This window comes from Mauremys reevesii, linkage group 4 (assembly GCF_016161935.1).
Source record: "Mauremys reevesii isolate NIE-2019 linkage group 4, ASM1616193v1, whole genome shotgun sequence".
Taxonomy (NCBI): Eukaryota; Metazoa; Chordata; order Testudines; family Geoemydidae; genus Mauremys; species Mauremys reevesii.
The window spans coordinates 15,894,837-15,908,454 of NC_052626.1; the positions used below are offsets into that span (position 1 = coordinate 15,894,837).

The 13,618-nt window shown below is 45.9% G+C and overlaps 1 protein-coding gene across 9 annotated transcripts in view; it reads right to left on the bottom strand.

The window, feature by feature from the left end:
* The window catches only part of ESR2 (estrogen receptor 2), a 175,387-nt gene that overhangs the window by 142,768 nt on the left and 19,001 nt on the right, over positions 1–13,618 (bottom strand). For 8 of the 9 annotated variants that reach the window (XR_005597560.1, XR_005597562.1, XR_005597561.1 and 5 more), the window contains one exon: positions 11,349–11,828. Coding sequence is in view for 4 of the 9 variants with exons in the window: in XM_039534661.1 (XP_039390595.1) it covers positions 11,349–11,779 (431 nt within the window). In the remaining 5 variants the exon portion in view is untranslated. Of the gene's footprint in view, positions 1–11,348; positions 11,830–13,618 lie in introns of all 9 variants that reach the window. The other variant, XM_039534660.1, reaches the window with a different exon arrangement.

Below are 13,618 nucleotides of genomic sequence, written 5' to 3' on the forward strand. Positions count from 1 at the left end.
TCTAATGTTGTTGATACAGATTGTCTGGAAAGATTTGGAGCACCCAGGAGAAGAGATTGTACTGTTGAAGTGATAATTATACAAACTCACAGAAATTTAAATACACAGGACCTAGTGAATGGTAAGTGGGCAGCAAACGATTGGATGTTGTATTTAGGAAACTTGCCATGGGAACTGGAGCTCTCAGATACCATTATGACTGATGCAGTATAAAAACTAAATAAAATAGCCAATAGACTTTAGTCTGCTACATACTGGCAGTCACTGGCAATGGACAATTCTAACTGGAGCAATTTCCTGGTAAATTTCTATTTTGAGTCCATCTTAAGTTAGGAAACTTCCCCTCCTTCATTATTCCGAAAAATTAGTCTCATAAGCAGCATAAGAGCGTCCCGAGGTTCACCAAAAGAACCCATTTCTAAATTGTTTGAGAGTACTAATATCAAGAGACAGGGTTTTAATCAAACAGGTTTTTTGTTTGTTTGTTTTGGGTGGGGGGGTTGGCTAGTGTTTTAATTGCTGGTGAGAGAGTGGTCTTGGTTTCATTTTAGTGACAACAGAATGCAGGTTGTGCTACACACCTTGCTTCAGATGTATTCATTCCCTAATGAGGAGCTTCATTCATTCATTCCGGCTGGATGAATCTCAAATGACTGATAGAACTGAATTTGAAATCTCAAGGGCCAGCTCAGTAGACTGGGGACAGTGAGACTTATCAATAAGTCCTTTACTGAGGTTACCATGTTGAAATGTCCTAATGGCAAGACTCTTGGACAAAAGGATGCCTGGATACAAGTAGGAAGGGGAAAGAGAGAGAGGCAAGGTCACTAAGAGCAAAACATTTCTTGTTTCTGAGGTATAACAACCAGTTCCAAATACAATACTTATTGATCTGATGAAGGATGGAGTAATGTAAATGGGAATTGTGATAAGAATAGGGAATCAGTTGATTCGTGTCATTGGATGCTATAAGGAAGCAATAAGAAATTAGAGGGATTTAGGAAGAGGTAGTGGTGCTAGGGAATTATTTCATAATGTATACCCAGAGAACAAGATGTGTTGTAAGCAAACTGAGAAAAAACACAGCATCTTGCCTTTTGGATGACTGTAGCAGATCTTAAGTCCTTGGCAAATAGAATTTGTAGCTAGAACTGGAGAGAAGAGAAAGTTACTCACCTTGCAGTAACTGAGGTTCTTCGAGATGTGTGTCCCTGTGGGTGCTCCACTCTAGGTGACGGTGCGTCCCGGCGCTGTCGATCGGAGATTTTCGGTAGCAGTGCCTGGTTGGGGCGCATGCACCCAGATGGTATCTCCCGTCTAGTTGGAATCTTCCTGAGTGCATGCGCCCCACACCCTCCTCAGTTCCTTCTCTACCGTGGAGAGTCATCTCAGTACTCCAAAGTAGAGGGGAGGAGGGTGGGGAGTGGAGCACCCACAGGGACACACATCTCGAAGAACCTCAGTTACTGCACGGTGAGTAACTTTCTCTTCTTCTTCGAGTGCTGTCCCTGTGGGTGCTCCACTCTAGGTGAATGTGTAGCAGTACCCACTACGGTTGGTGGGACTTTGGAGATACGGCAGGGAGTACTGAAGATAGTACTGTATGACCTACTAGTGTGTCTGCCGTGGTGTCTTGCGTTAAAGCATAGTGTTTTGCAAACGTGTGTTCAGATGACCATGTAGCTGCTTTGCAGATATCGGGAATGGGAACGTTGTGTAGGAAGGCAATGGATGCCGACATGGCTCTAGTGGAATGAGTTCTAACGCCTTCAGGCGGTTGAAGATTCTTCGCACGGTAACAGGATCTGATGCAGTCAGAGATCCACTTGGATAGGCGTTGTTTAGAAATAGCCGTGCCTTTTGATCTTTCGGCAATTGAAAGAAAGAGTCGTGGAGACTTGCAAAATGGTTTAGTCCTGTCTAAATAAAAGGCAATTGCTCGCCTGACGTCGAGAGTATGCAGGGTTGCGTCCTGTGGCGTTTTGTGAGGTTTGGGGTAGAAAGTTGGTAAATATATAGGTTGGTTGAGGAGGAAGGTCGATACCACTTTAGGAAGAAATTGAGGATGCGGTCTCAAAGTGACTTTATCTTTGGAGAAGATTGTGTATGGAGGGTGGGCCATCAAGGCACTTATTTCTCCAACTCTCCTTGCTGATGTTATGGCAACTAGGAAAGCCACCTTCATGGACATATGGAGATCAGAGGAGGTAGCCAAGGGCTCAAATGGAGGTTTCATGAGAGCATGAAGAACGAGGTTAAGATTCCATGTAGCCACTGTTGTGTGAATTTCAGGGTAGAGATTTTGCAGGCCAGAGAGAAAGCGTTTAATGGTGGGGTGTGTAAAGAGTGAGTACCCATCCAATAGTTCGTGGAAGGTGGTAAGTGCCGCCAGGTGCACTTTGATGGAGCTAAGCGAAAGTCCGTCCTGTTTTAGTTCGAGGAGGTAATCTAGAATGTTAGGAAGGGTCACATTGTTGGGTGCTAAATGTTTATGAGAGCACCAAAGAGCGAAGCGCCCACTTCTGAAGGTAGGTTTTATGGTGGAGTCTCTCCTACTGTGCAGGAGGACATGTAGGACTTGCTCGGAACAAGCTAGTTCATGGGTTTGGAACCATGAAGGAACCAGGCCGTGAGGTGGAGCTTCTGGAGTTGGGGATGAAGGACCCGCCCGTTGTCCTGGTAAAGGAGGTCTGGCCTGTTGGGGAGAGCCCATGGGTGACGGGAGGACATGCGGAGAAGGTAAGGGTACCACGTCTGCCTTGGCCAAGCCACAGCAATAAGGATGACCTGGGCCTTGTCGTCCGCGATCTTCCGAATAACCCTGTGTAGTAGAGGGATAGGCGGGAAGGCGTACAGGAGGTAACTGTTCCATGAAATGAGGAATGCATCCCCTAGGGATGCAGTCCCGAGTCCCGCCCTGGAGCAAAACAGGGGGCATTTTCGATTTCGGGTCGTGGCGAAGAGATCTATTGATGGAGTGCCCCAGTGGGAGAAAAGGTGTTGGAGTACTGTGGGGTGCAGTTCCCACTCGTGTTCTGTGGAGAAGTGCCTGCTGAGTGCATCGGCAGTAGTGTTGTGGCAGCCTGGTAGATAGGAGGCGATGATCTGTATTCGATGTTGTATGCACCAATTCCAGAGTCGAATGGCTTCCATGCAGAGGGAATGTGATCTGGCACCCCCCTGTCTGTTTATGTAATACATACATGCTATGTTGTCTGTTAAAACTCGCAGATATCTGTTCTTTATAAGGGGAAGAAAGTGAAGGCATGCTTTCCTCACTGCTCTGAGTTCTAGGAGATTTATATGTAGATGCGTCTCTGATGGAGACCATCGACCTTGTGCTTTGTGTTCTCCTAGATGCGCTCCCCAACCTATCAGGGAAGCATCCGTGGTGAGCATGAGCGTTGGGGATCGTTGCTGGAAGGGAACCCCTGCACAGAGGTTTTCTGGACTTGTCCACCATTGTAGGGAAGTTATAAGATTGGGAGGAGGAGTTAGCAGCATCCCTAAGGGATGTCTGCTGGGTTTGAAATTGGAGTGGAGCCAGCCCTGGAGGCATCTCATATGTAGCCTGGTATGTTGAACCACGAAGGTGGTAGCTGCCATGTGACCAAGGAGCTGTAGGCAGATTCTTGCTTGTGTCCTGGGACGAGTAGATAGTGTGCGTATGAGCTGTGTGATAGTGAGGAATCTGTTGTATGGGAGCGAGGCCCTGCTCTGGGTTGAGTCGAGATGAGCTCCAATGAACTCTATCTGTTGCGTGGGTATCAGGGTGGATTTTTGGGTGTTTATTTGGAGACCTAGGCTGTGAAAGAGGGAGATGGTGAGACGCGTGGCTTGAAGTGTGTCGCCACAGGAGTCGCCCTTGATGAGGCAATCGTCTAGATAGGGGAAAAGTGTGACTCCGTGTTTGCGGAGGTGAGCCACAACGACGGCTAAGGTCTTGGAAAAACTCTTGGAGCCGTGGAGAGTCCGAAGGAAGAACTCGGTATTGGAAGTGATCGTGACCGATTGTGAATCGTAGGAAGCGTCTGTGAGCTGGATGAATCGATATGTGGAAGTAAGCGTCTTGTAGGTCGAGGGCTGTGAACCAGTCCCCATGATCCAATGCGGGTATTATTATGCCCAGTGTGACCATCTTGAATCTTTGTGTCCTCACGAATTTGTTCAGTCGGCGTAGGTCTAATATAGGCCTCCATCCCCCGGTCTTTTTCTGTGTTAGAAAGTAATGGGAGTAGAAACCTGTCCCTTGGTGTTGCAGAGGCACAGGCTCCACTGCGCCTAATTGCAGAAGGTGAGCCACTTCTGTGCGAAGTAACTGCTCGTGGGAGGGGTCCCTGAAGAGGGACGGGGAAGGGGGATGGGTAGGAGGGTAGGAAATAAAAGGAATGGAGTAACCGGTCTGAACTATTTCGAGGACCCAGCGGTCCTGTGTGATCCGCTGCCAGGCATGTTGGAAATACTGGAGGTGGTGGCCAAATGGGAAAGTAAGTGGCTTGGTTTTGATTTTGTCTGCGTTTGGGAGGTCTATTACGATTCCGAGTTGTGTCGTACGGTCTGGATTGAGGGCGATAATACTGACGTGTTCTTTGGTAGGGCTGGTATCGCTGTCTCTTGGGAAGAGATGGTTGAATGCCCAGGGTGCGCAGTGTCGCTCTGGAATCCTTCATGGTATGGAGGAGTTCATCAGTTTTTTGGGAGAAAAGTTTGTCCTTGTCAAATGGGAGATCCTCCACTTTAGTCTGGAGTTCTTTAGGAATGCCGGATGCAGAGAGCCATGAGGTTCTGCGCATAACCACAGCAGTTGCGGTAGTACGGGCTGCTGTGTCCGCCGTGTCTAAAGACGCCTGTAGGGCTGTTCTGGAGATTAATTGTCCCTCAGACAGGATTGATTTGAAGTCTGCTCTTCTGTCCTCTGGTATGTAGGAGGCAAATTCGAAAAGCTTATTGTAATTATCGAAATCATAACTGGCGAGGAGGGCAGAGTAGTTAGCAATCCTGAACTGTAGTGTAGAGGATGTATAAACCTTGCGTCCCAGGACATCAAGGCGTCTAAGGTCTTTATCCTGAGGGGTGGGTCGATATTGTGAATGTTTGGTCCTCTGTGTCACTGCATCAATGACAAGGGAGTTCGGTGGTGGATGAGAGAATAGGAAGTCTGCGTCCTTTGCAGGAACGTAATATTTACGCTCAGCCTTCTTGCAAGTTGGTACCAGAGAAGCTGGGGTTTGCCAGAGAGTGTCAGCTGGCTCCATGAGTGCTTCATTTATAGGGAGCGCGATTTTCGAGGGTGCAGATGGTTGAAGGATTTTAAGGAGTTTGTGTTGCTTTTCCTGAACCTCTTCTAAGGGAATATCCTGGCTGATCGCAACCCTCCGAAAAAGTTCTTGGAACCGTTTGCAGTCGTCCACGATCTGTGGAGGTGGAGGGAGGCTGGCTTCATCTGCGCCTGATGGAGAGTTAGGATTAGGCGAATCAGGATATGGTGCATAGCTCCCCAGTTCAGGAGGGGGTTCAGGCACCCTGGAAGTGGATGGAGCAGGAGACTGAGGTACCGAAGGAAGGTGATTGATAGGAGGATTCTGCCACGGGTACCACTGCGGCCAAGGCATGGGGTAGGAGAACCCAGGCATCACCCACGGAGGGGCAGCATAGGGAAACTGAGGCTGCTGAACTTGAGCCGTGACCTGAGGTGGTAAAGGTGCCTGTGGAGGAGAAGCAGGAGGGGAGAACTCTGCCTGCTGTTGCAGTTCAAGGTCACCGTCGGTGAAAGCCATTTCAGGTGGAGAAAGTGGCAGGTCAAGGAAGGAGTCCTCTGCTTCCAGGAGTGGAGAGTGAGGCTCAGGTGGCACTAAAAGGTCCCTTTGAGTGAGCAGCTGTCGTTCCTGCTCTCTAGGCTGAGCTAAGTCTACTCTCTGCTGTAGCTGTTCACTAGGCAAGAGTGACAGAGAGTCTCCTGTTGTATTGGGCTTGGACGCCCCCTGCAGGGGGTCTGCAGCTAGTGCACGGGTAGCAGAGTGGCTGGGTGCCGACCCTGCTCTCGGTGCCGAGGCTGATCGAGCTGTCGGCACCGCAGCTATTTTTGTCGCTGAGGCAGAGCGCGCTGGCGGGATCGCGGCTGCTTTCAGCACTGAAACTGACCAGGCTGAAAGCAGCGCGGCTGTTCTTGGTGTCGGTGCCGACTGCGCTGTCGGCACCGCTGCTGCTGCTGGTGCCGAGGCACGTGGTGCCGGTGTTGCAGCGTGCCTGGGTGCCGCAGAGGAGTGAGGTGTCCGTGCCGCAGCCGTTTGCGGCGCCAAGGGGACCGAACGGGTAAGTGCCTTCCCAGCGCGGGAAGTCTGGTCCCTGCCTGTCAGCTCTGTCAGAGCAGTAGCTGAGGCATTCGAAGAGGCTGAGGCAGCTGTCTTTCCTGCTGTCAGCACAGGGGGTAGGGATCTCGCCGGAGACCCCTTACCCTTGTTAGAGTCTCGTTTGTGAGACTTCTGCGCTTCGTGCCTCCACTCCAGGGAGGGTGAAGCGACGCTCCCCACCGGTTCTGATCTGGCTGGGGAGCGTGTGGGAGCGGGTTCCACTTTTCCCGTCTCCGACAGTGGCTGCAAGGATTTCTCCATCATGATGATCTTGAGGCGCAGATCCCTGTCACGACGAGCTCTTGATTTGAGGCTCGCACAGTGTTGGCACTTTGCGGGGATGTGGGTGTCCCCGAGGCACTTCACACACTGGGAGTGACCATCTGACTGTGGCATGGAGTCCTGACAGGAGATGCATCTTTTGAAACACGAAGCTCCTGGCATTGTGAATTGGAGATGGGCAAGGAAAGTGTCTCAATGGGAGACAAGCCTGAGGGTTTTTTTTTTTGTTTTTTTTTTTTAAACTAAGTAACTAACTATGTAACTATACTAAAGGAAGGGAAACAACTGGGAAGTAATTAATAATTATTTCTATGTTTCCTACAGAGATCAGGGAAGAGAAGGCAGCACTGCTCCGAGTCCCGTCTTCAGCCGAGGACAGTTGAGAAGGAACTGAGGAGGGTGTGGGGCGCATGCACTCAGGAAGATTCCAACTAGACAGGAGATACCATCTGGGTGCATGCGCCCCAACCAGGCACTGCTACCGAAAATCTCCGATCGACAGCGCCGGGACGCACCGTCACCTAGAGTGGAGCACCCACAGGGACAGCACTCGAAGAAGAATATAGTGTTCTGTGTGCATGTAGGCAACAACAGAAGCTACAACAAAAAAACCCAGAAGCTACATAATCCTTTATGTGCCTAGATATAAGCAAAGTAGCAGGGCCTTCAGACTTACTCTCAGATTCTACTCTTGCTACATTCTAGTAAGAATAGACAGGAGATAAGGTATATCAATCAGTGTAGGCAGTAGGGTTTTAAGTTCTTAGGGAGGTAGCATATATTTCTGGGGCAGGAAAAACCTATCCACCAAAGACTCTACGTGGAACTTTAGAAAAGCACTTAAATATACTCCAGTCATACTGAAAGGATGAATAAGAACTCTGATTGTAAAGGAAAATGTAGAAGCATGCTTTAACATAGTCAATGTTGTTTTAACTATCACTAAAGCAGATTTATCCCAGTTTTAAAGGACAAAGGCACAAAAATAATTAGCCTACTTTAGAGATGTCAGCTGTAATAAAGGCGCTTACAAAAACTGGAAAAGCTGGAGAGAGGAAGAAGTGGTTATCTAGCACATAAGAGATTATTCTGAATAGATTTTGACACAAAAATATGAAAAGGGAGTGTGGCAACTGAAAATATTTACTGGCTAAATTCAGTTTACTAGGATTTAAGAAAAATGAATAATTATTGGGTACGAATAGACTGCAGAGTATAAATAAGATTAAATGATTAACTAGCATGATTCTGGCTCACACATGGTTTAACCGATTGCCAAATCCAGAGTCGGAAATTTATACTCTCTCAAGGCAATTGGCAAGGACCAATCTCGGGGGGGGGGGAGGGGAAGAGAGGAGGCATTGAGTGGAGATAATTAATTAGAATCAAGTTGGTGTATCCCACATGATCAATTTCCTGCTATTTCAGGGAGTGAAAACTGGTGGACATATTCCTTCCTGTCATCTATTTCACTGTTTCTGTAGGAAAGCAAGTCATCTGGGGTTTAGTGTTAGAAGCATAGCTGTATTTTTATGCTGTAAATGAGAACAAATGTTCATTAGCCTAATTTTAAATTTACAATGAGGATTAAGATCAATTAAGAATACCTTAATTCTACTAATTGATAAACTGTAAAAAGTTATGTTTCAGAATATTGAAATCTCTATTATTAAACTTTAGAAATGTTAAACCTGGAAGTAAAAGAAAATTACACACTATAATGCACAACTAACAAATGTTACAAAGCAGAAAGCAAGCACTATATATTGTTAAAAACTATTGGAGGGGGAAAGACTAGAACTGGTTGTGAAAGGAGACTCCTGGGCCTCTCAAACAGCATCATAAAAATGCCCACGAGAATTAATAATTTTGTCTTTGTAACAGGGTATAAATAGTGTGCAGCAAGGCCACACATTGAACAATGAGGCAAAAAACAAGATATTGAATGGCTGCTCATTAAAATAGTATCCTCCATATTGTGCAATGAATGAAGCAGGGGTCTTGTGAAAAAAGTAGTATGTGATCATGTAATGAAAGACTGTATCATCATCAAAACATGCACCAGGGGGCCAATTTGAGGTTACACAGTCAACCTTAATTTTGGCATTTTCTAATTTTTCACTTTTGAACCTTAATAATGTTCTTTTAACATAATTTGTGTGTGCGCACACGTGTATAATATATCCTCATCAGGGCCGGCTCTAGGTTTTTTGCCACCCCAAACAAAATAAAATTTGGCTGCCCCCACCCCAGCCCTGGGCTCCCCCCCACACCCCTGCTGCCCCAGCCCTAGGCTCTCCCCCCCCCACCTGCACCCCCTGGCACCCCAGGCCTGGGCTCACACACACCCCGTGCTGCACCAGCTCTGGGCACCCCTTACCCCCCACCAGTGCCCCCCACCCCTGCCACCCCAGCCCTGGGCTCTGCCCCCTTCACTCGCACCCCCTGCCGCCCCAGCCCTAGGCTCTTCCCCCCACTTCCCCACCTGCATCCTCCTTCTGCCCCAGCCCTGGGTCACTGGTGACTTGCTCCCAGGGCGGGTCATTCAGCAGGAATTTTGGATGTGCACAGAACACAGACAGGATTGGAACAGAACTGCAGTAAAGTGGAACAATTTTCAGCTTGTATGATTGGAGGATATATATTATAAGACTATCCTCCATAACTGAGGAAAAGTTGAGGTGCCTTTATTATTCTTTTGTTCCACTTTTTGTTTCTATGGGGAATTTGCCAATGCAATATCACTGTCTTCCTTTTAAACAACTAAAAAAAAACAACAAAAAAAAAAACAATGGCTGTTGAAAATAGCAATTCCAATCCTAAAAACCACTGGGAAGCATTTCTTGCTCAATTTTATCTACTTTTTCTACAGCAAATTACAGTGGATCAGTATATTTGATTTGGGAGAAATGAAGTAACAGCTGCCCAAATTGAGCTTGAGCACTCCTGAATTTTGAGGTGTTCAGATCTGGAAGGCAGGTGCTAGATCAGGGGTAGGCAACCTATGGCACGTGTGCCGAAAGCAGCACGTGAGCTGATTTTCATTCACACTGCCCGGGTCCTGGCCACTGGTCCGGGGGAGCTCTGCATTTTAATTTAATTTTAAATTAAGCTTCTTAAACATTTTAAAAACCTTATTTACTTTATATACAACAATAGTTTAGTTATATATTATAGACTTATAGAAAAGAGACCTTCTAAAAATATTAAAATTTAAATTAGAGTGAATAAATGAAGACTCGGCACACCACTTCTGAAAGGTTGCCAACCCCTGTGCTAGTTTCCTTTTCTGAATATTAGCTAAATCTGGAAAGGAAAAGTCAATTTCTGCTTCCATGGCTCAGAAGTGGAAATCCTCCTAAGTGCCTGGTACTGTATCTAAAGCTGCCCAGATCCAGTAGAGCCTCCCCTCCCTTACTTTTCATTTTAAATTCTAGTGGGATCCACGTACCTCCCTTGCTAGGCTTCAGATAGAGAAGGGCACTGTCCATTTAGTCCACCCAATTCCTTCTTTCGGGGCTGCAAGGTGAGGTCACGCCAGTATCCCTAAGCCAGTCTGGGGATGTCTTCTGAAGGGGATACCTGGGCCAAAGCTTTCTACTCCTTGGGCATACTTGTTCCCCATTCACAGTCCCACCCCGCTCGAGCGGTGAGCTCAAGCTGCAGCATGGTTTCAGCTACCATACTCCCTTCCCCCCTTTCCTGTTGGTAGTGGCCAAGGGAATGCTGGGAAATATAGTTCTTTCCCTGCTCCAGGCCTGGTTCTATAGGCAGGGAGCTAACCAAGGAACTACAGCTCCCAGGGCCCCCTGTTGGTTCTCAGCTCCCAGGCTCCATCCCTGCTAGCTGCCGCCCCTGCAAATGGGCTGCCCCAAGCAGCTGCTTCCTTTGCTGGTGCCTAGAGCCGCCCCTGATCCTCATTCTATGCCAGTGGTCCCCAACCTTTTCGTCTGGCAGGCGCCAGACGAAGGACCACTGCGGCGGTGAAGCACCCGCCGAAATGCCGCCTCTCGGAAAAATCAAATGCGCAACTACAAAATGGGGAATAATTGGCTAGTTGGTAGTACTGCTGAAAAGAATCTGGGGGTTATAGTGGATCACAAATTGAATATGAGGCAACAATGAGATACAGTTTAAAAAAAAGGCCAATATCATTCTGGGATGCATTAACAGGAGTGTCGTATGTAAAACATGAGAGGTAATTGTCCCACTCTACTTGGCACTAGTGCAACTTCAAGCTGGAATACTGTGTCCAGTTCCAGTGCCACACTTTAGGAAAGATGTGGGCAAATTGGAGAAAGAATCCAGAGAAGAGCAACAAAAATGATAAAAGGTTTAGAAAACCTGTCATATGAGGAAAGGTTAAAAAAGTATCCATGTTTAGTCTTGGGAAAAGAAGACTGGGGGTGGGGAGGAGAAACCTGAATCTTCAAATATGTTAATGACTATTATAAAGACGGTGGTGATCAATTGTTCTTCATGTCCAAGGAAGTTAGAAGAAGAACTAATGGGCTTAATCTGCAGCAAGAGAGAGATTTAGGTTAGATATTAGGAAAAACTTTTTAACTATGAGGTTAGTTCAGATATGGAATAGGCTTCCAAAGGAGGTTGTGGAATCCCCATCATATGAGATTTTAAAAAAAAATACAATCTTAAAATGACTGATAAAATGTCAAGTAATAACTTGCAAAAATGCTGAAAGAATAAAATATTTACCTGTTCATAGGCAGTGCATGGTCCGCTGGTCTTGCGTCACACCATGGGCTCTTTGGTTGCTCTGCATATAAAAGTGATGACTGGCAATGTAATGTCAAAGGTGAAATATGGCCAGGAGCAGACCATAAAACATTTGGGCTTGATGTCTGCCTTACAGATGCACTTTCTGAATCACTGAAATTGCTAGGAATGTTGTAATTCATCATGGCAGGACTATAGAAAGCCATTGCAGAATATTCGTGTCTGTTTTCCACATAAGATGAAGGAATATAAATCGGACTCTGTTGCATTGTCAGAGAAGACTGACTGCAGCTATAAACAGGAGAGCTGATGCCAGAAGGTGAGCTTTTAATTTCTATTTTACTACGTCCAGTATCCTGAATTGGCAGTAACTGAGAAAACTCCTTGTGAGAAGATGCACAGATGGACATTCTGAAGCAGAGTATCTGTTGTTCAAATATTCATCCTAAGATATTTAAGCTAGAAAAATAAAAATGTTAAAAGTTGCTTAATTTTCTAAACTAAAGAGAATACAGGTAATAAAACTGCATGTGTTGAGGCTTTTTATATAGTGGTAAAGATGCAGACAAAATTAAAAATAAAAATGACAGTGAAAAATAATTCACACATTGCATTTAAGCTTCAAATTTGCTTTCTAAAATGTCTAAACTGTGTGTGTAAATCTTAACACATTTTTGAAGCGTGCTATTCAGAACTTTGATCTCAGAAAATCTACTTGAACATTTAAATGCTTCAAATTAAAAAAAAAATCCCATAAGTCTGCAAGCTTTTATAGTTATCTGTGAATTTTCTCCCCTCCATTTCCCCAATACACTTTTTTCTGTGACCTAGATTGGCTACAAAAATGGAAACAATCCCTTTATTTACCCACAGTAGACACATTGAACCAAATTCAGCCCTAGTTCAATTTAGTCCAGTAAAAACAACTAAACTGCCCTGCTAGAGATCTTTCCCTGACCTGGAGGAATTACCTTGTATTGGCATGCAAAATATGACCCCAAAATCTGAACTTCATCCCAACTTTTACAGCAGGGGTAGGCAACCTATGGCATGTGTGCCAAAGGCAGCACGCAAGCTGATTTTCAGTGGCACTCACACTGCCCGGGTCCTGGCCACCGGTCCAGGGGGTTCTGCATTTTAATTTAATTTTAAATGAAGCTTCTTAAACATTTTAAAAACCTTATTTATTTTACATACACTGCGTGTCACAGAATACATGGCCCTCGCAGATCTCTTTGCTGATCCACAGAAATATGACTTCTGATAGGGAAGCTGCAAAAGCGGTCATGTGCAGTGCAGACCAGTCGGTCTGGACACCCAGAGCAGCCGGTAGAGACGTAAATCACCACTGGGGGGAGTGAGGGCGTGTGTGTGCGTGTCCCTCTCACTCACTATTGCAGCATGCTCAGCCTGGAGGTACAGGGCTTTGGGGTATTTCTGAAGAGGTAGGCGTGGGACAGGCTCTGTTCCCTCAGGCAGAGGAGAATGTAGCAGCCTGCCTGCTTAGTGATTTGTTCCCATTGTTCTTAGTGAATTCCCCCAGGAGTATAAAACAGGTGTAAAAATTTTAAGGCTCCTTTACATTGCCAGAGTGGGTTAAAGGAGCCTTATTGGAAAGGACAGTATGGCCTTATAAAGGCTTATGGCACTTCAGTGATTAGAAGTGGTCTAAATTTTTGGACTGAAAATTTTTTCTATCAAAACGTGCTCCATGAACTGTTTGCAACTGACCTTTTTGGAGATGGTCAGTAGCCAGAATAAATTGTGAGTTTGAGTCCCCAGTGCTCACTTGCTCTTCAGCTACCTATGATGTAACACTGAGCATATGGCTGCATATATTTGTTGACTAATAATTAGAAGTAAAGGCAACAAAGAATCCTGTGGCACCTTATAGACTAACAGACGTTCTGCAGCATGAGCTTTCGTGGGTGAATACCCACTTCTTCAGATGCAAGTCATCTTGCATCTGAAGAAGTGGGTATTCACCCACGAAAGCTCATGCTGCAGAACGTCTGTTAGTCTATAAGGTGCCACAGGATTCTTTGTTGCTTTTACAGATCCAGACTAACACGGCTACCCCTCTGATACTAGAAGTAAAGGGTAAATGCTAGCTACCTTACTATTTACACAGACGGGGTTTGGTGATTTCCTCCAATACTCCCATTCTTCACTCATTGTACTGTAGTTTAAATCAATTACCAAAATAATTGAAACTAGCTAGATCATATTGCATTATTTTGACAAAAAAA